The sequence below is a fragment of the Tarenaya hassleriana genome, unplaced genomic scaffold (assembly GCF_000463585.1).
Source record: "Tarenaya hassleriana unplaced genomic scaffold, ASM46358v1 Cleome61, whole genome shotgun sequence".
NCBI classification, from domain to species: domain Eukaryota; kingdom Viridiplantae; phylum Streptophyta; class Magnoliopsida; order Brassicales; family Cleomaceae; genus Tarenaya; species Tarenaya hassleriana.
The window spans coordinates 476,933-502,086 of record NW_010968608.1 but is presented as its reverse complement, the minus strand read 5'-3'; the positions used below and the strand labels follow the sequence as shown (position 1 = coordinate 502,086).

Below are 25,154 nucleotides of genomic sequence, written 5' to 3'. Positions count from 1 at the left end.
TCGGCTGGCAGATGGTTTATGTGTCTTGCACAGATAGCAGATCTAATTCGGTATGACTCGACAAAGGGAGAGGAGACATTGGTGTACATCCTGACACTTGGAGTTGTAGAGACGTATAGGAATCTCGGCATAGGTATGTAGAGTATGCCTTGCCTTTGTAAAACCATACCAGGGTTTCTGAAATTTCCTTTGCTCGATAACAAAGTTGGAAGTTTCTGCAATTTTCAGCATCTTCCCTAATCAAAGAGGTCATCAAATATGCTTCCGGCATCCCTACATGCCGCGGAGCTTACCTTCATGTGATTGCTCACAACAATCCCGCCATCCGTTTGTACAAAAGAATGTCCTTCAGATGTCGGGACACCCCTTGGCATCTTTTTTTTTTTTACAAACAAAAAAACTATCATGGGTAAGACCAATGCAAACATTGATGAACACTCTGAAGCCCGCGGGTAACGAGCCAGAGGGGGAGAGGAGGCGAGACTGCGTTGGCATTGGCGAAAGCATTGAAGGCCGATGGAGGCAAGAGCCAAGAGGGCTAAGCGACGCTTCGCTTAGAGTTTTTCCGTGATATTGTGAATCCCGACCCGACCCGATGGCAGCCGGTTTTGACTTAAATCCCTAAATTGGGGATTCAGGGTCAAGAGGAGAGGGCTGAGACTGGAGTGCCCCAAGTGAGGAGCGAGGGTGATTCCACCTCACCTCGACTCGCCGACCACTCGCCCTCACAGCTCTCTCCAAGTACATCCAACTCTCTCTCCTCGTCCTCTGGCTTCACCCACCTTTGGCCTTCGCCTCATGCCCCTCCCTCTCCTCACACTTGCCTCGTCGGCTGGATACCCGAGTTTCAGATACCTGCTTCTCACGAGGGCAAGGCTGGGATACTTTGGCCATGAAAACCATGTGGCGAGACCGAAGCCGGGTACCCCGAAAAAACTCGGATACCATAATCATGCCCACCCAACTCAAAACAAGTAGTAGATTGCCACAATTTTACCTGAACAATGGAGAGAAGTGAATCAACACCATCTAATCGGGTCGCGCGTACAGGAACTCCAATCACGGGCAAAGGAGTAAGTGAAGCGACCATTCCTGAACCCGAAGGCATACTTGGATCACTAAAATGCAAAAACTTGACCACAGAGCCAAAATTCATTGTTTCAAACAAACCTGGCAAGTGAGCCGCACCACCAGCGCCGGCAATTATGACCTGAACTCCTCGGCTACGAGCTGAAGTTGCGTATGAGAACATCAACTCAGGGGTTCGATGAGCTGAAACTATTCTCACCTGTAAAACCAAACCAAACCAAACCAAACCAAAAGGATGATGCTTTAATGTTAAGATTATGCCAAAAGAGACCTTTTCTTAGAGAGTCCTAAGATTTATATTTACCTCGTAGGTAATACCGAACATGCTGAGAATTTTGGCTGCGTCCTTCATCACAGGAAGATCCGAATCCGAACCCATTATGATTCCAACACGAGGCGTCTCTACAATATATATAGACAGGTTAATAATGTTGATCCATTTTAAGATATCATCAAAGTCCTGGCCCAAGAAATGCATGTGCATGATGGTGATTCAACATACTTGGTCAAGATCGCCAATGGCATACACCTCTAGAAAAAATCAGTTCAAAGATTGAGAAAAAAGTTTATGGATTTAACATTTACTAGAGATACAAACACAGACAACGGGAACTGACCTGCTGTTTCATCACTTTCTTCGTTTAACATGCATTGCAGCCTTTGCTCTACAACACCCAAAGAAGGTCCAACAAGGGTAATGTGACCCATCTTCCGTTGCTTTCTCATTTCTGAAATGAATATATATATACATATTTTATCATTGAGGTTCATCAGTGATCATATACTTTGCTTTTGCCAAAACTGAGCAGAACGTGAAAGGACAAGGTGATCGATCATACCCGGCTTGTCATACCAATGCACAGTCGCCCCTCTAATACTCAGAGCTCTTGCTATAAGATTATGAGCCAAATTGCAACCGGTTGCTCCCTAAGGGTAAAAAAATAGGCAACTTCATTTTATAACACAATGAAAAAACAAAACAAAATCAAACATACAATGGTAAAAATAAAGATAAGGGCTGTGAATTTACGTCCTCTTCACCAAGGATGTTGTACATAATGGCAGCCGGAGTTTTCATCGATGGGTCACCCAGTGGAAGACCGATCACAGCACGCAAGTGTTGTTCGTACTGTGAAGTATAACATGACTCAATTGTATGGTGGCCACTATTGTGCGGTCTAGGTGCAACCTCGTTTAGCAAAATCTGAAAAGGATTAAAAACTTTGATTAGCTAATATCGAAGTAGAAATGGAAACTTCAGTTTTTTCCCTCTCATTCATGAAGTGCAAATCAAAATGCCCGACCTCATTACCTGACAATCATTTGTCAAGAACAACTCAACTGCAAAAACACCAGCGCCATCTAGAGAACCAATAGCCTTTTGAGCGACATCAGCTGCAAGTTCCTTAATCTTCCAGGGCACATCAGCAGGCGCTTTAACTATGTGGCATATGTTCTCCCTATAACAAAAAATAAAAATAAAAAAAATTCAAAGGAAAGTATTAGACATATAGAAACATCTGCCTTGAATCTCATATATGATATGATACTGCACTTTTGGATACCTGTGGATAGTTTCAACAAGAGGATAACACACCACGGAACCATCCCTTCCCTTAGCCACAATAACAGCCAACTCCTAAAATTAAACGAATAAATGATTATATGTATTGAGGCAAAGATAAATGACTGCAACAAGAAAAGATTCATGATCTAAGTTTGGATATCAACCTTCACAAATGGTGCCCATTTCTCCACGTATAAACCACGGTCAAAACCTCCAAGGGCTGAGGAAAAAAACAAGAATGCAGACAAAAATCACAATGGAGAACATCTAACAGAGTAAAGAAAATTTAAAATTGATGAATGATCAGTGCTAGGGATGCTGCTTGATTACGATGATTCTCTAGAAAATATGAGTTAGTAAAAAAATTATGTCAGATAACAAAAACTTTATTCCCTATTAGATACATAGTCTCTATGTGTGTAACTTGTGATTTCTTATTTCCACATCAATTGTGACATTTTACTCAATAAGCATGCAAAATATTAAATTGCTCTAGTACATGAAACCACATGACAAGATGAACATATAAACTACATGGTTAATCAAAGGATTACCATTTACAGCATAAGAAAGCTCATTTTCATTGTTGGCAACTGCATTTCCACGCCCATCATATGCCAACCGTTTGCTCTTGATCATAAGAGGATATCTAAAAGTTTCACCTGCTCTTTTTGCTCCTTCCATATCATCTATCTGTTTAATGGTTAAAGAATTTATTTTAATCTCCGGTTTATTTGTGGCTATGTGACTAATTGTTTCAATAACTGGAGAGAATGCCTAACCTCCATAAACTCGGGAAGCGGAATGCCATGCTGAGAAAAATGAACTTTTTGCATATATTTATCCTGAAATATAAAAACGTCGAACACTTAATCCATATTGCTTGACAAAGTTCAATCATTAGGAAAGAAGCAAAAGCAACTAGCATGAATAATTTTTTACTTAAAGAAAGAGCATTTGATTAAGTTACGAACCTGGATAATCCGGATCGTCGAGGCTTTAGGTTGGCAATCCACTCCTTGTTGCTCGAGTTTTTCTAATGTTTCCACATCAACATGTTCAATCTCCACGGTCAAGACTCCACATCTTACAACCACGAGACACAGAAAAGAGATAAGAGTCATCGCCCTTTTATCGAAGTAAACAAATGAAACCTAAAGGATAAAAGAAACAAACAAAAAAAAAAGAACCTTTTTGCAAACTCTTCAACCGTTGCACTGACGTCAAAGCTTCCGACCATGTGACTATAAGACAATGCACTAGCCGGGCAATTCTCAGAAGGGTCTAAAACCATCACTTTGATAGCCATTTGGGAAGCTGCTTCACAAAGCATGCGGCCCAATTGTCCACCCCCGAGGACCCCAACAATCATCTCTGATAGTCCATGAACGGGCGTGTCCTTCCTCTCGCTAGTACACCCAAAAAAAACCTATCACAGTTAGAAACCAGTTCTTTTCCCAAACCAGACAAGCTTCAAGTACTCAGTTCGAAGCTAATAAGGATGAAACACACAATTCTCAGCAAATGCAAACGGAGTATTGCCATTATTTTCTTCACTTTCTTTCTTTGCTGCAAGCCGTTTAAAATTCAGAACTTCAATATAAGTTCCTCTTCGTAACAATAGAATTGATATTTAATTGTTTAAACCAGTTATATGTTAATTCAACATAATTAAATTCTATTTATTAATAGACTGAGTAAAAATTAATAATTTTTTTAAAATTATATATATAATTTTTAAATATAGATAAATTTTATTTATTGTTATAATCTTAAATTTTTTACTAATATGGACACAAATTAAAATAATTTTAGGGTGACATATAAATATTATTTGTTTTGATAAACAAATTAATAATTATTTTACAAAAAATAAAAATATTAATTTTCAATTTTTGTTTTAAAATTATATATAAATTCAGTTCTATATTATTATTAATTTTAATTTTAATTGATAATTGACAATAAAAGAATTAATTTTATTTAAAATCTTATATAGAAATAAAAAATTGGATATAATAATTGGCACATCTGATGTCTGGCCAGACCTATTTTTTATTCACCCACCCACGTGCCTATCATCCTCTCTCTTTCTCCGACACCCACTTTCCCTCTCTTCGTCTTCTACCTAAGCCTAGATTTTTTTTACATTGACCGCCTTACTACCAGAGGCGCACGCATCGGCCGGAGGCGCGCCTCATGCAAATCGCATCGCCTAGGGTTCAGGATGCGATTTTGGGTTCGCATTTGCGCCTCCACCACCTAGGCCGCGCCTTTTCGAATTGTTTTAAACAGTCGAAACCCAACTCAATAAAATGCGGAAGAATGAGAGACTTTGCTCTAACAGCATCGATACTCAGATGAAATCTTAAAAAAAATTCAAAATTTGAGAGCAGACTCGCACAATCAACCATGTCCGAGACCGAAAGAGTCATATGTACTCACCTGATCGGGAATTTTCCGTCAGAGCGACGCGTCGCCGTGGCCCGACAGGCCAACACCGGGTTGAATCTCCTCGACGGTGGAGAAGGAACGTTATGCGGCTTCTCCATGAAGGAACCCCGGCAAGAGCGGTCTCTTCTCGCCGGAGAAAACCCGACTCGAGAAGCAGAAGGCCAAGAACGTAAGATGGGATCAGATTTTCCGGCGACAAAAATTGCGGCGGACTGCTTCATAATCATCTTTTCCGGCTTCATAGTCATCTTCCTCCTCCCAAGCCATAACTTTTTAGGTTAGGGTTTTAAAAAGAATTTAAAAAAAAAAAAAGAAGAAAAGACTATTTAACCCTCAATACGATTCAGAAATATTCATTTATTTAACTATTTTATCTAAAAAAAATACGTGATGGAACTGTTGGTTTTTATAAAATCACGTTAACATAATATAATCTAAACGGATTCGGTTTTAGGGTTTATAAAGTAGAAGGTAAAACAATCTAGAAACCGAACATATATATAAAAAATACTTACCTCTTAAAACGATTCGAATCCACAGGTTGATATTTGTTTTTTTGGGATTATAGCCATAATTTAAACGTGAAAAATAAAGGTTGTGTATGTTTTTCACAAAGAAGATTTTTTCCGGTCACACCATCTTGAACTCATTTACTCGTTAATTATTTATGTCAACTTTTCTACACCAATAAAGTAAAGCCACCTATTGTTCTCCTTGGATTTCGGACAAATGAGTCAGGTACAATGGTTGGATATTAATTCTTGGTAATGCATAAAAATTTCATTGAATTTGTTTGGTCCAATGGTTATATAGTAGTTTACGGGAAATATTAACAATGTCAGTATAACGATAACATGAAATTTAATTTTTCAATCTTCTAATAGATATCACATGTATCTTCGTCTTTTGTAACTATAAACACATATACATGCATGTATATATATAGGGGGCGACTGGTTGCACCGCCGCTATCCGCAAACGCAGCGGTTGCGATTTCCGACGGTTGCAGGCGTTAAAAAACTGATTGATTGAACCGCAATCACCCGCAACCGCAGCCAAACTTTTATTTTTGAATTTATAAATAGAAAAAATTAAATAGCATATATTGACATGTTACCATATCATAAACGATCCTTGTATAAAATAGGGGTTTACGCTTCGTTACGATATTTTAGAATGAATCACATAGAATCGAAAATGCGGTATTGTTTCCTGAACCATTCAAATTCTCGAATTCGTATTTTTTTAGAAAATCGAATTTTTTTCAGAACCGAACCGAACCAAAATTTTCAAAAATCCAAAAAACCGAAAATTTGTTAGGAAAATCTAAAAATTTCTTAATAAAAATCAAACAAAACTGAAACAAAAACTGGACCAAACTGAATATAAAATAATAATTGAATGATACATATTTTTGTAAAACCGAACTAAACGAACCAAATAATTTCCAAATCAAACCCAATTCGAAAACCGAAATGTTCCTAAAAAATAATTTACAAACCAAAATTAAATAACTAAATTTATCACTAAAATATATGTACACGTGTATATATATATATGTATGTGTGCGCTCTCTCTAACATTGATAATGATGCGCACGCACCGAGTTCTAAATTTGTAACCCGATTCGTACCACTAACCGCAAGTATACGGTAGTTGTAGTACCGGGGTCGATCACGAGGACTAGGTGATATTGATCTATCTTAAGGCTAGGTTGATGATGGAAATGGGGTTAAAATGATGATGGCGATGATGTGAACTAAACTAAATGTAAGCAAATAGGAATAAACGGTTAACAATCAATGATTCAAGCGTTGTAGGTTCGGGATCCCCTTTTGATTTGCATGGATAGTTAAAGATGATATGATGTCTATGATGTTCATTTCCAAATGAGGGATTTCAAGCATCTTAAATAGAGTTTGTCTCTCCCAAGCTTAAACTCACTACCCAAGACATCAATTTACCCATCTCCCAATGATCTAAATCACGTTAACATAATATAATCTAAACGGATTCGGTTTTAGGGTTTATAAAGTAGAAGGTAAAACAATCTAGAAACCGAACATATATATAAAAAAGAAAGGTTGTGTATGTTTTTCACAAAGAAGATTTTTTCCGTTCACACCATCTTGAACTCATTTACTCGTTAATTATTTATGTCAACTTTTCTACACCAATAAAGTAAAGCCGCCTATTGTTCTCCTTGGATTTCGGACAAATGAGTCAGGTACAATGGTTGGATATTAATTCTTGGTAATGCATAAAAATTTCATTGAATTTGTTTGGTCCAATGGTTATATAGTAGTTTACGGGAAATATTAACAATGTCAGTATAACGATAACATGAAATTTAATTTTTCAATCTTCTAATAGATATCACATGTATCTTCGTCTTTTGTAACTATAAACACATATACATGCATGTATATATATAGGGGGCGACTGGTTGCACCGCCGCTATCCGCAAATGGAGCGGTTGCGATTTCCGACGGTTGCAGGCGTTAAAAAACTGATTGGTTGAACCGCAATCACCCGCAACCGCAGCCAAACTTTTGTTTTTGAATTTATAAATAGAAAAAATTAAATAGCATATATTGACATGTTACCATATCATAAACGATCATTGTATAAAATAGGGGTTTACGCTTCGTTACGATATTTTAGAATGAATCACATAGAACCGAAAATGCGGTATTGTTTCCTGAACCATTCAAATTCTCGAATTCGTATTTTTTTAGAAAATCGAATTTTTTTCAGAACCGAACCGAACCAAAATTTTCAAAAATCCAAAAAACCGAAAATTTGTTAGGAAAATCTAAAAATTTCTTAATAAAAATCAAACAAAACTGAAACAAAAACTGGACCAAACTGAATATAAAATAATAATTGAATGATACATATTTTTGTAAAACCGAACTAAACGAACCAAATAATTTCCAAATCAAACCCAATTCGAAAACCGAAATGTTCCTAAAAAATAATTTACAAACCAAAATTAAATAACTAAATTTATCACTAAAATATATGTACACGTGTATATATATATATGTATGTGTGCGCTCTCTCTAACATTGATAACAATACTTACAACATAATCATCAAACATTTTCTATATATAATCAATATTTTTTTATTGTTGGGCTCATTTTGTAATGATGAAGATGCCAAAGGACAAATAATTAGTTTTATTCACAATATTTATTTGCTTTTGAAATATGAAAATCTTCTCCTTCGTTGACTTGAGTTGAGGCAATGGGACCTATTGACAAAATTCATATGGAGCTTGAAATATTTAAATTCCCTTTGTCATTAACTTGTGACCTAGCTATAGATAATACTCCTTTTTTTTTTTTCGTGAGCCCATTCTATAGTTGATTCTTGATAGTATGATATAATTCGAGTTTTTGTCACGTTTATATAAAGGGAAACATACCCATTTCGCTAAATTCAATTTGATCATCAATTTCATTAGGAATTGATGATCTTTTAACGCAAAAAAACTTAGGTCCAAAGCCTAACATTATTTGGATAGATTCATGTCGTGCTTCGGGTTTCATGCCTAAATTGACACCCCTATAAATTTTATTATTGTCAATGATTTGTATAGAAAAAAATTGAATATTTATCTTTATCTGACTACATTATTTATATTAATATCTAAATATATTTGCTCATTTTTATTTTATTTCTCTTCGTTCAACTCATATATATCTAAATTAATAGTGGATTGATTAATATTGAATGTTAAACCAGTATTTTTGAGATAAAATATACATAACAATGTTTTATTGTGAAATGTTTCGATCTAAATATATTATCATTAGATTTGTAACATCCACCAAATTTATATTATTGTTTAAACTGTACTTACCAAACTATGGATAGTCACATTCTACCAGAAATAGAACTCTTTTTTACTGATTTTATTTTTTTATCTTCTCATAGAACTTTAAATTTATTTATTAATTATATACTTTAAAATTAAATATATTTTTAGAACTTATTTATTTTTATTAGAATAAGATCTACGCATGCATTATTATTATTATTATTATTACTAGAAAATAACCTACACGCATCGCTAAGACTACTCCAAGGCCAGCACACTTAACTTTGGAGTTCTCTCGAGATGGACAACCGAAAAGGTAGATACATCTTGTTGCTATGAGTAGTTCAATTAATTCATTTAAGTTATCTTAGACTGTGTAGTTAAAGATTTTCTGCAAATTTGGTGCTTAACAATGAAAGAAAGATGGGAGAAAGAATGGTTGAATATAGAGTGACGAAAATAGATGAATGGAGAGAAGTTCTTTTGTATTCAACTTGTTTTTTAATTTGAATGAGATGTACATCAGATATAAATAGGAGAAAAACTAGCTGTTGGGGAGACAACAAAGTAACATCTAGGAGAAAAAGAGCTAGGTGTAGGGGAGACAATAAAGTAAAAAGGCAACTAAGCATGGAACATAAAGTATGGTCTAGATATTAGCAAAGAGCTGTTGCAATCCCATTTATTAGAGCATGGGGAGAAGGAATGCAGCATCTTCAATAGGTATTTTCGTGCTCCTCTTTGCTTGTAACACAAGTGATCAGATTTGGTTTCTTCTTGGTGAAGTTATCCTCCAAATCTTCACAATTAGTCTTCGTTCCAACTGTATCATGTATTTCAACATCACCCGTAACACATTCGTCGTTCTCTTGTCTTTCAACATTCCCCCTCAAGATTGGTCAGTGGAATTCTATGAGGCCAATCTTGGAGAGGATCCTGTTAAGAACAAAAGAGCTGGTAGCCTTCGTAAGTATATCTGCTAATTGATCTTGGCTTCGTGTGTACTTTGTTGCTATAAATCCTTGTGTGATCTTCTCTCGAATGAAATGACAGTCCACCTCAATATGCTTCGTCCGTTCATGAAAAACTGAGTTTGCTGCTATGTGTAACGCCGCCTGATTGTCACAATGTAAGGGTGTCGGATTTTCTGTCTTGACTCCAAGATCCTTTAATAGCTGTTGGAGCCACACTATTTCGCTTGTTGTGTTCGCCATAGCTCTGTACTCCGCTTCTGCGCTTGATCTTGCCACCACCGTTTGTTTTTTGCTCTTCCATGTAACCAAGTTTCCTCCAACAAAGGTGCAGTATCCCGTTGTTGATTTTCGATCCATCCTATCTCCAGCCCAATCAGCATCACAATAGGCCACGAGCTCGGTATGCTTGTTGTTTTCCATCCATATGCCTTTGTTTGGTGTTCCCTTTAGGTATTTGAGTATGCGGTCCACCATTTGCCAATGCGTCGTAGTTGGAGAGTGCATCCATTGACTAACCTGATGAACAGCAAAGCTTATATCAGGACGTGTAATTGTAAGGTAGATTAGCTTACCTACAACGCGACGATATTGTTCCAAGTCTTGGAATGATTCCCCCTCGCGTTGATCCTTGAAGTTCTCTTCTATAGGCGTGCGCACCGGTTTAGCTCCGAGTTTACCTGTTTCTTTTAGTAAGTCAAGAATGTATTTACGCTGTGACAAAAACAAAGCATCAGTAGTACGTGTAACTTCGATTCCAAGAAAGTATCTAAGTATACCAAGATCTTTAATGTCAAAAACATTCTGCAAATAAGTTTTAGTATCTTGAATACCGATAATGTCATTTCCTGATAAGATGATATCATCAACATAAACTAAGAGAACGATGATACCCGATTCACTTTGGAAAGTGAAGAGAGAGTGATCTGGATCACTGCGTGCAAAGCCTTTGGCTATGAGTGCATCATATAATTTGGAATACCATGCTCGAGGAGATTGCTTCAGTCCATATATAGCTTTGCGAAGTTTGCAAACCTGTCCCTTTTGAAGTGAATGCATGTAACCCGGTGGTGGAGTCATAAAGATTTCTTCCTCAAGATCGCCTTGGAGGAAAGCATTTTTGACATCCATCTGCCACAATTGCCAATCAAGGTTAATGGCCAATGAGAGGAGAACTCTTACCGTAGGTAGCTTAGCTACGGGTGCGAATGTTTCATTATAATCCTCTCCGTGTATTTGAGTGTATCCTTTGGCAACTAAACGAGCTTTGTAACGTTCAATGTCACCGTTGCTATGATACTTGATTTTGTACACCCATTTGCAGCCCACCGGATGTTTGTTTGGAGGAAGCTCAGCTATTTCCCAAGTTCTGTTCTTTTCAAGGGCAGTAATCTCTTCAGCCATTGCTTGTTGCCAAACGGGTATATCCTTCGCTTGAGTATAAGTGGTCGGTTCAAAACCCTGCTCAATGATGCTCAAAAAACTACGTTCATTAGTAGAAAAATGAGAAAGAGAGGAGTACTTATCGATGGGATGTGCGACTGCCAATGTCGCATGTTGAGACGATGAAGATTTCCACCATTCAGATGGTGGTTTCCTATCTCTTGTGCCACGTCTAAGAGGAGGAGCTGATGGTGGAGCATCAGAATGAACAATGTCCGAAGATTGGTTGGGGGAAGATTTTCTATCGCTTCTTGAGATAATTGTTAGCATTTCCCCTTCAAGTGAACCACTGTGAGGCTGTGTGTTATTGTGTTGTTCCCCCTCACCCAAATCTCCAAGTGCATGCTCACCATTGATTGGGACACCCCCTATATTGTTAGTAAGCAAGGGTTGGTTTAGAGATTCAAGAGGAGCGTTAGGGATACCGACGGCGTGGAGATATTTTGGTGAAGGTTGTGATGTCTCGCGGTCTGATTGTGCTCCAAGATGACGAATGGTTGTGAGTAGGTGCATAAGAGGAGCATTGTGGTCCTTCCCACGGTCTGTAAGGTTTTCCAAATCTTGCCAATTCTTGTCCCCGAAATAGCTGAGCTCCTCATGAAACTTGACATCCCGACATGTATATATTCGATTGGTTGGAGGTTTTGACATTAAAGATCTTGGTATACTTAGATACTTTCTTGGAATCGAAGTTACACGTACTACTGATGCTTTGTTTTTGTCACAGCGTAAATACATTCTTGACTTACTAAAAGAAACAGGTAAACTCGGAGCTAAACCGGTGCGCACGCCTATAGAAGAGAACTTCAAGGATCAACGCGAGGGGGAATCATTCCAAGACTTGGAACAATATCGTCGCGTTGTAGGTAAGCTAATCTACCTTACAATTACACGTCCTGATATAAGCTTTGCTGTTCATCAGGTTAGTCAATGGATGCACTCTCCAACTACGACGCATTGGCAAATGGTGGACCGCATACTCAAATACCTAAAGGGAACACCAAACAAAGGCATATGGATGGAAAACAACAAGCATACCGAGCTCGTGGCCTATTGTGATGCTGATTGGGCTGGAGATAGGAGACGATTAAATAGTACCTCATATGGTGATTTGTCGTTGAGCACTTGAGTTGGTAAGCGATTGATTAGATAGCAGGCCATTGTCACTGCATCACTCCAATATGTTTTGGGAACTTGGCGATGAAATAGGAGAGTTCTTGACACTTCCATCAAATGACGGTTTTTCCTTTCGGCAACACCATTTTGTTGTGGGGTATATGAGCAAGATCTTTGATGTATAATGCCTTCTTGAAGTAGGTATTCCCTAAATTTACAACTCATGTATTCACCTCCATTATCTGTTCTCAAACATTTTATCTTAACACCAAATTGATTAGCTACATAAGCAAGATAGTTTTTCAATGCACCAAACACATCACTTTTCTGTTTTAAAAGTGTTATACATGTATACTTGGTTTTTTCATCAATAAAAGTCACAAAGTATTTGAAATTATCACGAGAAAAGCAAGGAGCAGTCCATACATCCGAATGAACTAAATCAAAAGCATGCTCATAGATAGTAGAGGAAATCGGAAAAACCGTTCGACAATGTTTCCCTAAAGTACAAGCTTCACAAATGTGTTCAAATGACTTAACGTTGGGAACAAGTAAATGTAAAACTTTAGAGTGTGGATGTCCAAAGCGAGCATGCCACACACTAGGTGAAACGGAGAAAAAACTAGAATGAGATTCTGCGATGTAAAAGAGATTGCCCGTCCTTGTGCCATTTCCAAACACATGGTCTGAGTTAATATCCTGAAATGAGACACCATTAGTATCGAAAATAACACGACAAGGATTCTCTTCAACAAATTTAGCAATGGACAGAAGGTTAGCATGAAAATCCGGTATATATAAGGCTGTGATATCACGATTAAAAAGTCGAATTTTTCCAAAACCTTTGACAGGAACATTCTTACCATTTGCAACTTCTATACTATCCTCTATTGTTATTGACTCGGATGCAACAACCCATATGTTTTGTGATGCCAAATGGTTTGAGAGTATAACACCAAGTATTGGAGTGGTATCAGTATCCGAGTCAATAACAATAGAGGATAGTATAGAAAGATTACCAATCTCTTTGTTGAGAGATTGAAGAAGTTGTTTAAGGCCTCTCATCTCATCAGTTGTGAGGCTGATGGTTCCATCGTTTGAAGTGGTATCATGACCGGCGGTCATTGCAGAACCGCGACGAGGAGCGTCTTTATACCTTGATGGTTTTAGATGAGGATTAACCACCCAACAGCGGTCTTTGGTGTGCCCTTGACGTTTGCAATGCTCACAATAAAAGGATTTTCTGTCCCTTGGAGCATAGTTATTTGCAGTAGGTTTTGTAGTGTAATGTGCAAGCTCATGAGGACCGGTGAATAAATTTCGACCTCCCTCTTCCCTCTTAATCATCATACATACCTCTTCAAATGTTGGAAGCTTAGGTTGTCGAAGTACATAATAAATCAGATCACTAAATGATGCATTAAGAGTGGTAAGAATGGAGAACACCTTGTCTTCTTGAGCTCTTTCCATAACGATTTGTGGATCGATAGAAGTTGGCCTAATTTCTTCAAGTTCAGCCCATAAAGCAGAAAATTCGCCTTGAATCTTGTTGAATGGCTGATCATTCTGCTGTAGGTGAAAAAGTTTCTTTTTTAACTCAAAAATTCGACTAACATTGGAAAGGTTACCGTAAACATTCTGCAGGGATTCCCAAAGCGATTTTGTTGTGTCATGGGAAATGAAAGACTGCAGAAGATAAGGTTCCAGGGAGCCTTGAAGTATAACCAAGGCTTGACTATCCTCCTGTTTCCATTTGTTAAAATCGAGCACACTTTGTTGATTCCTTTGCATTCGTTGTTGTGCTTGTTCCGGTGTCTCTCCTTCAAATGCCACTTCTTGTGGGGGAAAGAACCGTTTTTCGGTTGAAACATGCTCCCACAATCCTTTGCTGTTGAGAGCTGTTGTTGCAGCTTTTGTCCAGTAGAAGTAGTTTTCACCATTGAGGGTGATAGGAATGAGTTTTGATTGAGTATCCATAGGCTTTTCAATTGAAAAATGTAAAACAAAAGGGAAGCAGAAGAAAAAAAAAAGGGTAGGAAATGGGTTGAGAACACTAGCAGACTCCTCTTTCTATCAAAGAAAGATAAGAAGGAATTTGCTTTGGTTTATGCAGCGGAATAGAAATATATTTGGAACAGAGGGGTCTTGGACCTTAATGCTCTGATACCATAAAGATTTTCTGCAAATTTGGTGCTTAACAATGAAAGAAAGATGGGAGAAAGAATGGTTGAATATAGAGTGACGAAAATAGATGAATGGAGAGAAGTTCTTTTGTATTCAACTTGTTTTTTAATTTGAATGAGATGTACATCAGATATAAATAGGAGAAAAACTAGCTGTTGGGGAGACAACAAAGTAACATCTAGGAGAAAAAGAGCTAGGTGTAGGGGAGACAATAAAGTAAAAAGGCAACTAAGCATGGAGCATAAAGTATGGTCTAGATATTAGCAAAGAGCTGTTGCAATCCCATTTATTAGAGCATGGGGAGAAGGAATGCAGCATCTTCAATAGGTATTTTCGTGCTCCTCTTTGCTTGTAACACAAGTGATCAGATTTGGTTTCTTCTTGGTGAAGTTATCCTCCAAATCTTCACAATTAGTCTTCGTTCCAACTGTATCATGTATTTCAACATCACCCGTAACACATTCGTCGTTCTCTTGTCTTTCAACAGTAGTCCCATACCTACACAGCCCTCCGATCCCTCTCATTCTAGTGCATTCGATTCATCCCTATACCCCTACCTAGAAGCTCGCCAGGAGCCGCCCCTTGTCCATGCCTCTCGCATCGACAATCCTGGGTTGTCACAGGCTTGTAATACCCCGAAATCTGATTTCAATATTTAATTATTTTCAAAGACAATAATTAAATAGACGGGACATGTAATTGGTTTAAATACAAGGTACAACATCGGGAAAAAGACACAAAAATAGATCAGACTGGTCAGCCTGGAAAGTCGGACAGAATGGTCTATAGTGGCGGAGAATCGATTCGATCGAGTAAAAGTAACTCGTACGAATTTGGTCAAATTTGGTTGAATTAATTTAATTCAACCGAAATATGAAACGATGTGGAAACTCGGTCGAATTTGCATAAATCGGTAAAATGGTGAATAGTAACTGTGAATAGTGTCAATGAATAGTATCGGTGAATAGTAACCGTGAATAGTGTCAATGAATAGTATCGGTGAATAGTAACCGTGAATAGTGTCGGTGAATAGTAACCGTGAATAGTAACCGAGCTAAAATCCCACATCGAAAATTCTACCCATTTTCAAGGATTTGGAACTCTATATAACGGGAGTTTGGCTCAAGACTTCAACACACCAAGTCCTAAGTCTTATAGGGGATCTAGAGAGCTTTATAAGAAGTCTAATACGACCATAAACTCTCGGGAACCTCTCCGGACTAGCGATAAATTTTTAGGCCTTATCAGGCCAGATCCAATTGTTGGATCTATCCGCGGTGTAGATATTGTAGAGGACGTTGCCTTTTGTGGTGTCTTCTAGTGGTGTACTGATGTCACCAGGTTCAGTCTCGCCGTTTAAGGTTAGTATCTCTCTTCGAGTTTAGTATTTTTCTGTTCTAGGATTAAGAAATTATAAATTTATCTTTCAGTTGCATAGTCCTAGAACTAGGTTAGTGCCATGGTGGAAACCGTGGCATTAGACCTAGAAAAACCAAACGACAATCTCTCAATTCAGTCGATTTTGGACATAAAGATAGTAGAAGAGAAAGAGAGGGGGAAGAGAGTAATCAATGCGCGTGGAGTTTGGAGACATAGTGAATGGTTTTGAGTTGAGTCTGTGAAATTCAATTCTCATGTTTAATGGTGTAGATTAGTATTTCTGCAAGAATTTAGGACCTAGGGATGTTTAGTAATAAATGAGTAACAATTGACATAGAAAACAGATAAAAATCTAGACATAAGAAATAATGATTTAAGAACACACCCCCTAAGACTGACCGATCCGGTGAACAGATCAACCGGTCCAGACATAGAAATGAAACTTACCAAAGTACTTATCTAGATCGGATGGTTTGACATCAGATTGTGCCGGTCTAGTAGCGAAAATCGGATAATTCGACCCAAATAATTCCAGAACATAAAGACCCGTAAACCAAGGTTCCGGTCGGACCGGTTCAACTAAATGGACTGACTCAATCAAGACTTAATAAAAGAAGTCATAATAAAAATAAATCGAAAGAAAAGAAATTCATAAGTTAATATGGGAAACAAGAGAATTTACGAGATTAAGAATGAAATTCAAACCGAAGAGAGTGTGAGAACTAAATTACTGAGAGAAAACCGAATTTGACTAAAAAGGAAAAACATGTATGTATGAGTTTGGACAATGGACAAACCTCATACCTGGTGCCGGTTTCCGAAGTGGAGTCAGCACTAGGATGAGGGGGACGGAATACCTAGTACCGGTTGACGAATTGAGTCAGTACTAGTGCATTGTGGAAAACATGGATGGTTTCTATACCAGTACCGGTGGACGAATTGAGTCAGTACTAGTTTGTGTGGACGCTTCTGTAATAGTACCGGTTGATGGCATGGAGTCAGTATTATTACAGAAGTGTAACATCAGTACCGGTTGACGGCGTGGAGTCAGTACTGATATTTGAGTGGACGACTCTGTTGTAATACCGGTAGACGAACTGAGTCAGTGCTACTACAGAGAAGCGGTCGAACTTAGTACTGATAGGCAACGTGGAGTCAGTACTAGGTAAGACAAGGGGATATACGATGGTACCAGTAGACGAATTGAGTCAGTACTATCGTACATCAGTGATGCATGAATCAACCCTAAGACGGTGGTCATAGGGTATAATCGTAATGAATAATTAAATCGGATTAATGTGTGAATTGATTAAATATAAAATGGAAATTCTTATATAGAAATATTAGTTGGCACCGTTCTTCATGAGAACGGGATTTCTGGACTCAACCTGAGCCATTCATTAAGCTTTATGCTTAGCCCTCCGTTGTTGAATCTTTTTCAGATCTCGAGGAGCGTGAGTAGCAGCACGATCAACAACTACCGAGGCTACACTACATGTACAGAGTTTAAAACTATGGTTTGGATTGGGGATACTGATCCCATCATTACGTTGTTTTGGTTTCGGTTTCGGACATGAAATACTTTCTAATGTTTGTATTAATATTTTTCCGCTGCGTGTATTGATATTTTAAAATGTTTTAAAAATCCCGTGTTTTATTTTATATATGAGTTTTGTAATCTGTCTACGTGTCTCATCCTGATTACGAGATTCAGGATTCGGCTGTCACAAACAATGTCTACATGATGTTATGGAATGAGACTGATATTCTTCCAGATCCATCACCTTTCATTCTTCCTTCACCTAAAACTCACTTCCTGTAATGAAGAATTTCCAAAGTTGAAGAGGGAAAACTAGGTTTTGAAGTTCAAGCTACTAAAAATGAAGATAAAAGTGAAGGATTATGAGAAACTCGAGATGGAAAGCAATAATAACAACTCGCCGGTTTCGATGGGGAAGCCACCATTGCTGAAGAAGTCGTTCATGAGGTCTGTTTCCAAGAACTTGGAAGGTCTTATTTTCGATTGGGAAACCGCATAACGGCAGGGGTCGGAGACACTCTGTTAATATTGGAAAGGATATCAAGAGAAGATTTAACATCTAGAAGATCTCAAGCAAAAAGGAAACATGTTAATATGAAGAAATAGAAGGAAGAATCAGCAAATGAATGAGTTTGAAGAAAAAAAGGAAACACGTCATTGAAGAAAAATTAAAATCTTGAAGAAAAAGAATGAATCTCAAAAGAAAGAAAAACACAAAATTGGAAAGAGGAGGAGGAACTGCATATAAATACTGGACATAAGAGCTGCAGAAAGGTAGAGACGTGAATAGAGAAAAATTTGAGAGAGCTTGAGTCTTGAGGGCATTGGGCAGAAACATATTTGTATGGGAAACACGAGTGAGTCTCAGCAAAATTCATTTTGTTGTTTTTTCCCTTTCTTAGTAGTGTTATGCTAAAGACGTCAGATAGGTGAGAGAGAGAGTGTGCTCAAGCGAGAATCGAGACTTTTTATATCCAATCGAATCAATGAAAGAAGATCTGATAGAGACTAAATATCTCCAAGATATAATAGTACAGTTAGATTAATACGTGTATAACACGTGTCTCATTAGTTAGAATAAAAGGTTTTTTAAATAATTCAATACTCATTAATTATATATCCATGAATATGAACGTGAATATAGTGAAGATGTTCACGTACGTAACAACTAGGTGTAAATAATAATCGCATATAAATACCTGAACTTTTACAAAATTCCAAAATAAATACCTGAACCATAAAATTCTCAAATCAATACATGAACTTTTCAAAACTTCCACATAAATATCCAAACTTTTAAAAAACTTCCAAATACAACCAAATTTTATAAACGCCGTTTAATTTATAACGGAATCCCATCACTTCGTCGATTAACGCCGTCAACAAAAATTGTTGTATTTGGAAATTTTTTAAAAGTTTGAGTATTTATATGGAAGTTTTGAAAAGTTCAGGTATTTATTTGGGAATTTTGTAAAAATTCAGGTATTTATATGCGATTAGCCCTTTTAATCTCTTATAATTTTATTTATTTTTTAAAGTTAAATATATATATATTTCATAAAAAAAAGGTGCACAATATCAGTCAGCTTTTTTTCGATACTACTAAGAGCAACAATCTGTCTAGAACCGACAGTGGCTTTTGATATAATTCTCAAGCACCGAGATGTCATCTCAACCAACACTATAGAAATTTCTTTCTCCAATATCATTCCATGAGGTTTCCGGTGGAAGAAAAATCAACCCTTTGATCTTTTTTCTTCTTTTTGACGCCTAAATCTCAGGCACACTTGTTCGGGTGGCTCGGTGTTGGAGAAAATCTTGTCCTTCATCCATTTCTATGGTTTAGCCTTGACAGCGGCTTTGGAGATTTTTTTTTCTTTTTTCCGAGTCGATTCAATGCCATCGACGAAGAGAAGAGTATACATGCATTGAACTACAAGGCAAATGTATGCATTGGAGGATTTGGGGTCAAGATTTGAAGAGAGTTATTGGGATATCGAGATCGTAGGGTTTTGTTTTTTGTGGAGATGAGTGGAAGTAGGGATTCTTCCGGTGATTCCCGGAGCATCAAAGATGTCATCTACATCGTCGATGCCAGAGTTGTCGTTGGTAAGTTCGATGATATTTCTTGTGCTTTAGGATTCATCTCGCTTCGTTTGATGATTTTCTTTTGGCGTTTTTTTATTTCATTACTGATTTTGGTTTATGTGAAAATTTAGAGGCAATCGCTTTGACAATTGTTTGTCCACTGGATGTGATCAAGATAATGTTACAGGTTAGTGGTCTTTCGGACGGGTCAAGAAGTAAATGCTTAAAGTTTTTAGTTGAAGACAATGTACTCTGTTTGCATTAACAGGTTTATTCAACTTTGTAAATAGTAATCAGAATTACTTAGTAGACTTTTATCAGAATATCTTGGTGTAGTAAATATAAATTGTCTGAGACAAGTTGTGGTTTTCCGAATGTAAAATCCAATTTTGATCGAAATCGTTTATAGAGCAATATTTCATCACCAACGTATACGTGATGTTATGGAATGAGACTGATATTCTTCCAGACCTATCACCTTCCATTCTTCCTTCACCTAAAACTCACTTCCTGTAATGAAGAGGAAAAACTAGGATTTGAAGTTCAAGCTACTAAAAATGAAGATAAAGTTGAAGGATTATGAGAAACCCGAGATGGAAAGCGGTAATAGCAACTCGCCTGTTTCGATCGGGAAGCCAAGAAGTCATTCATGAGCTCTGTTTCCAAGAACTTGGAATGCCTTATTTTCAATTGGGAAACCGCATAACGGCAGGGGTCGGAGACACTCTGTTAATATTGGAAAGGATATCAAGAGAAGATTTAACATCTAGAAGATCTCAAGGAAAAAGGAATCATGTCAATATGAAGAAGAATCAGCAAATGAATGAGTTTGAAGAAAAAAAGGAAATATGTCATTGAAGAAAAATTAAAATCTTGAAGAAAAAGAATGAATCTCAAAAGAAAGGAAAACACAAAATTGGAAAGAGGAGGAGGAACTGCATATAAATACTAGACATAGGAGCTACAGAAAGGTAGAGGCGTGAATAGAGAAAAATTTGAGAGAGCTTGAGTCTTGAGGGCATTGGGCAGAAACATATTTGTATGGGAAACACGAGTGAGTTTCAGCAAAATTCATTTTGTTATTTTTTCCCTTTCTTAGTAGTGTTATGCTAAAGACGTCAGATAGGTGAGAGAGAGAGCGTGCTGAAGCGAGAATCGAGGCTTTTTGTATCCAATCGAATAAATGAAAGAAGATCCGATAAAGACTAAATATCTCCAACATATAATAGTACAGTTAGATTAATACGGGTCTCATTAGTTAGAATATAAAAGGTTTTTTAAATAATTCAATACTCATTAATTATATATCCATGAATATGAACGTGAATATAGTGAAGATGTTCACGTACGAAACAACTAGGTGTAATTAGTTTTAATCTCTTATAATTTTATTTATTTTTTAAAGTTAAATATATATATTTCATAAAAAACGATGAACAATATCGGTCAGCTTTTTTTCGATACTGCTAAGAGCAACAAGCTACCTAGAACCGACAGTGGCTTTTGATATAATTCTTAAGCACCGAGACGTCATCTCAACCAATACCATAGAAATTTCTTTCTCCAAAATCATCCCATCAGGTTTCCAGTGGAAGAAAAATCAACCCTTTGATCTTTTTTCTTCTTTTTGACGCCTAAATCTCAGGCACACCTGTTCGGGTGGCTCGGTGTTGGAGAAAATCTTGTCCTTCATCCATTTCTATGGTTTAGCCTTGATAGCGGCTTTGGGGATTTTTTTTCTTTTTTCTGAGCCGATTCAATGCCATCGACGAAGAGAAGAGTATACATGCATTGAACTACAAGGAAATGTATGCATTGGAGGATTTGGGGTCAGGATTTGAAGAGAGCTATTAGGATATCGAGATCCTAGGGTTTTTATTTTGGTGGAGATGAGTGGAAGTAGGGAACCGCAAAAGAGTTGTGGAATTCACTAGAGGCAAAGTATCTCTCCGAAGATGCCTCTAGTAAAAGATTTCTTGTAATCAACTTCAACGCTTACAAGATGGTTGATTCGAGATCGATCGTGGAGCAATTCTATGAACTACAAAGGATCTTGAGTCAATTTGCACAACACAAACTGACTATGGATGAAACCATAAAGGTATGTCCATTGTTGACAAACTTCCACCGAGTTGGAAGGATGTGAAGCGTTCCCTGAAACACAAAAAAGAAGATATGACTCTTGAACAATTGGGAACACATCTTCGCATCGAAGAGGATCTTCGAATGCAAGATGGGAAAGGGGCACTAGTTTCTCCATCTTCCACAGTTAACATTGTAGAAGATGAGAAACGGGGAGCAAAAAGACTGAACAAAAATTCCTCCAAGGACAACCCAAAGAAGAAAACGAAATCAAACACAACTTGTTGGTTTTGTAACAAACCGGGATACTTCAAGAGGGATTGCTACTCGTGGAAGAACAAACACGGGAAAAAGAGTGTTCAAGGTCAAGGAAATCAAAACCTTGACCAAGCCACTCAAGGTAACCGTGTTTGTTTTTTGACAAATTCGATAATGAATTTTGTTGCTATGATTTATGAATTAAATCATGTACAGGAGGTTGACAAATCATGATGGATCGATTCGGGAGCAACACGACACATATGTAAAGACCGTGGACTCTTCAAGACTTTCGAAGTCGTGGAGGAAGGAAGCATGCTTTACATGGGAAATGACTCTACGGCTAAAGTTCTAGGGAAAGGACAAGTAGAGTTATTGTTTACGTCCGGGAAAACTTTAACCCTTCGGGATGTTTTGTACGCTCCGGATGTAAGGAGAAATCTTGTGTCGGGTAGTGTTCTCAATCGGTTCGGATTCAAGATGGTCTTTGAGCCGATAAGTTTATTCTTTCCAAAGGTGGTGTGTTTGTGGGACAAGGGTATCTATGTAATGACATGTTCAAACTCAACATTAATAATAATAATCGCAATTCTTTGTATGTCGTTGATGTTAATGTTTCTACATTGTGGCATGCTAGACTAGGAATGTTCATTACAAACGTGTTAATCTTATGTCGAAAATGGATTTAATTCCACCACGCACGTTGAATGATGAGAAATGTATTACATGCATGAAAACAAAAATAACCCATCTTTCATTTCCTAGCATAGAACGGAGTTCGAAAATATTGGAACTAGTACATAGTGATCTATGTAACTTGCATAGTACACCGTCTTTAGGAAATAAAAAGTATGTAGTAACATTCATAGAAGATTCTACTCGGTTTTGCTATGTATTTTTGTTGAATTCAAAGGATGAAGTTCTTGATAGGTTTAGAGCATATAAATCCGAGGTTGAGTTATATCTCGGGGTTAAGCTAAAGAAGCTTAGGACCGATAGGAGAGGAGAATACTATGATCCTATGTATTTTGAATCCGTAGGAGTGATTCATGAGACTACCGCACCTTACACACCACAACAAAATGGTGTAGCGGAAAGAAAAATTAGGGTCTTGAAAGAAATGGTTAATTCCATGCTTTCATACTCGGGTTTAAGTGAGGGTTTTTGGGGTGAAGCCATATTAACGGCTTGTTATATTCTAAATCGAGTTCCATCGAAAAGGAATAAGATTACCCCATATGAGTTATGGTACAACCGGAAACCGAATCCGAATTATTTTCGGATTTGGGATTGTAGGGCAATATTGAAAGTGCCGAAACCTAAAAGAAAAACGTTGGGTGAAAGAGGAATAGAATGTATCTTTATAGGCTATGCTCTACGTAGTAAAGCCTATAGGTTCTATGTAATAGAATCAAACGACTACATATCCGTTCACACGGTTATCGAGTCGAGAGATGCATTGTTCGACGAAAGTCGATTTTCTTCGGTAGATAAACCACCACCTGTTATACCTAGTACAAGTGGTTGAGCAAACGATCAAGAGGACGGACAACGTGAACCTCGTAGAGGTAAACGTATAAGGAAAGAAAACTCCTTTAGTCCGGACTTTCAGATGTATCTCATTGAAGGTACAAACGAGTCAATCATGACTCAACTCGCTTATGTCTATAATATCGAGGGAGATCCTAGGACGTACGACGAAATGATGAAATCGCAGGACGTCGCTTTCTGGAAGGAAGCAATAAATGATGAGATGGATTCCATCATGAGTAACAATACATGGATCTTAGTAGATCCACCTCCAAGTTGTAAACCTATAGGTTGCAAATGGATCTTCAAAAAGAAGATGAGAGTCGACGGGACAATAGATAAGTTCAAGGCTCGTCTAGTACCTCAAGGCTTTAGACAAAAAGAGGGAATTGATTTCTTTGATACGTATGCACTAGTAGCTAGAATAGCTACAATAAGATTGTTGATTGCTCTTGCAGCGATAAACGTCGACAGTTTCCACCAAATGGATGTCAAAACGGCATTCTTGAATGGTGATCTAGAAGGCAACGAGAAGGTTTTATACTATCAAGACAAGCACACAAGGTGTGCAAGTTAGTCAAATCATTGTATGGATTGAAACAATCACCCAAACAATGGCATCAAAACTTTGATGAAGTTGTTTTGGTTAACGGTTTTCGTCTGAATCAATCAGATAAATGCGTATATAACAGGTTTGATGATAACGGCCATGGAGTTCATCTTCTTCTTCACAAGTTTCCTGTTTTGGTGATTGTTGTAGAGCAAAACAAAATCACTATCTCTTCTTTGTATCTCATAAACGTGTTTCGGTATCCCGTTTGCTCATTTGGGACGAAATAACGTTTTTGCAAAGTGATCCTCACGCCTAGAAGAGTTATCCGGTTCTCATTCTTTTCATATCCATTTATCTAACATAACTTACTATACATAATTACATACATGTTTATAGGTGGAACCTATGCTAGAAGATCTTCAATCTTCAATCTCCATGAGAAGCTTTCAGATCTGTTCGAGCAAGTACACATAGTTCGGCCTTCTTCAAACTTCCCCTCCCTATCTTGAATTTTAGTTATTATATAGTAAACAATGCATATATTGAATCAAGGGGTAATCGCATAAAAATATCCGAACTTTTACAAAAATCCCAAATAAATACATGAACTATAAAATTGTCATATAAATACCTGAACTTTTCAAAATTCCCACATAAATACCCAAAATTTTAAATTTTTTCCAAATCAAACAAACGCAACTGCTGACTCAGCAAAAAAATGCTGACTCAGCAAAAAAAACTGTTGACTCAACAAAAAACTGCTGACTACCATTCAAAAATATTATTAAATATCTAAATATTCATCTACATGTATTTAAATTAATATATACATATAAATTCACATATATATACAAATATATATATATATATATATATATATATATCATTACTAATGCATATATATTACAATAAAAATAATTATAATTAAATTTATTATTAAAAATAATAATAATGTATAAAAATAATTATAATTAAATATATATATTATGTATATATATTACTAAAAATAAAAATAATAATAATGCATTATTATTTTTAATAAGTATTTTAAAATAATAATAATGCATTAT

The 25,154-nt window shown here is 37.0% G+C and overlaps 2 protein-coding genes across 2 annotated transcripts; one reads left to right on the top strand and one right to left on the bottom strand.

Moving 5' to 3' along the window:
- Positions 1–236: 236 nt before the first annotated feature.
- On the bottom strand, positions 237–5,388 carry LOC104799866 (phosphoribosylaminoimidazole carboxylase, chloroplastic-like). Its single transcript, XM_010522543.2, has 15 exons — positions 5,102–5,388; positions 3,847–4,065; positions 3,631–3,742; positions 3,439–3,501; positions 3,211–3,349; positions 2,821–2,876; positions 2,655–2,728; positions 2,402–2,549; positions 2,120–2,293; positions 1,929–2,016; positions 1,707–1,817; positions 1,394–1,491; positions 1,171–1,288; positions 998–1,092; positions 237–374 (listed from the first exon to the last, which is right to left on the bottom strand). The coding sequence occupies exons 1-15, from the start codon at positions 5,356–5,358 to the stop codon at positions 237–239; spliced, it is 1,890 nt and encodes a 629-aa protein (XP_010520845.2). The 5' UTR covers positions 5,359–5,388.
- An 18,258-nt stretch (positions 5,389–23,646) lies between these two features.
- On the top strand, positions 23,647–24,282 carry LOC109116071 (uncharacterized mitochondrial protein AtMg00820-like). Its single transcript, XM_019200843.1, has 2 exons — positions 23,647–24,103; positions 24,224–24,282. Exons 1-2 carry the CDS (start codon positions 23,647–23,649, stop codon positions 24,280–24,282), a joined length of 516 nt encoding a protein of 171 aa, XP_019056388.1.
- Positions 24,283–25,154: the final 872 nt, after the last annotated feature.

Bases quoted from the DNA above. Each gene is read 5' to 3' on its own strand.
- LOC104799866 (XM_010522543.2), bottom strand. From the start codon at position 5,358: ATGACTATGAAGCCGGAAAAGATGATTATGAAGCAGTCCGCCGCAATT. The intron at 2,550-2,654 runs GTATCCAAAAGT...TTTTTGTTATAG, and splicing joins CTTGTTGAAACTATCCACAG to GGAGAACATATGCCACATAG. The intron at 2,017-2,119 runs GTAAATTCACAG...TTTTACCCTTAG, and splicing joins ACATCCTTGGTGAAGAGGAC to GGAGCAACCGGTTGCAATTT.
- LOC109116071 (XM_019200843.1), top strand. From the start codon at position 23,647: ATGACTCAACTCGCTTATGTCTATAATATCGAGGGAGATCCTAGGACG. The intron at 24,104-24,223 runs GTTAGTCAAATC...CGTATATAACAG, and splicing joins CAAGCACACAAGGTGTGCAA to GTTTGATGATAACGGCCATG.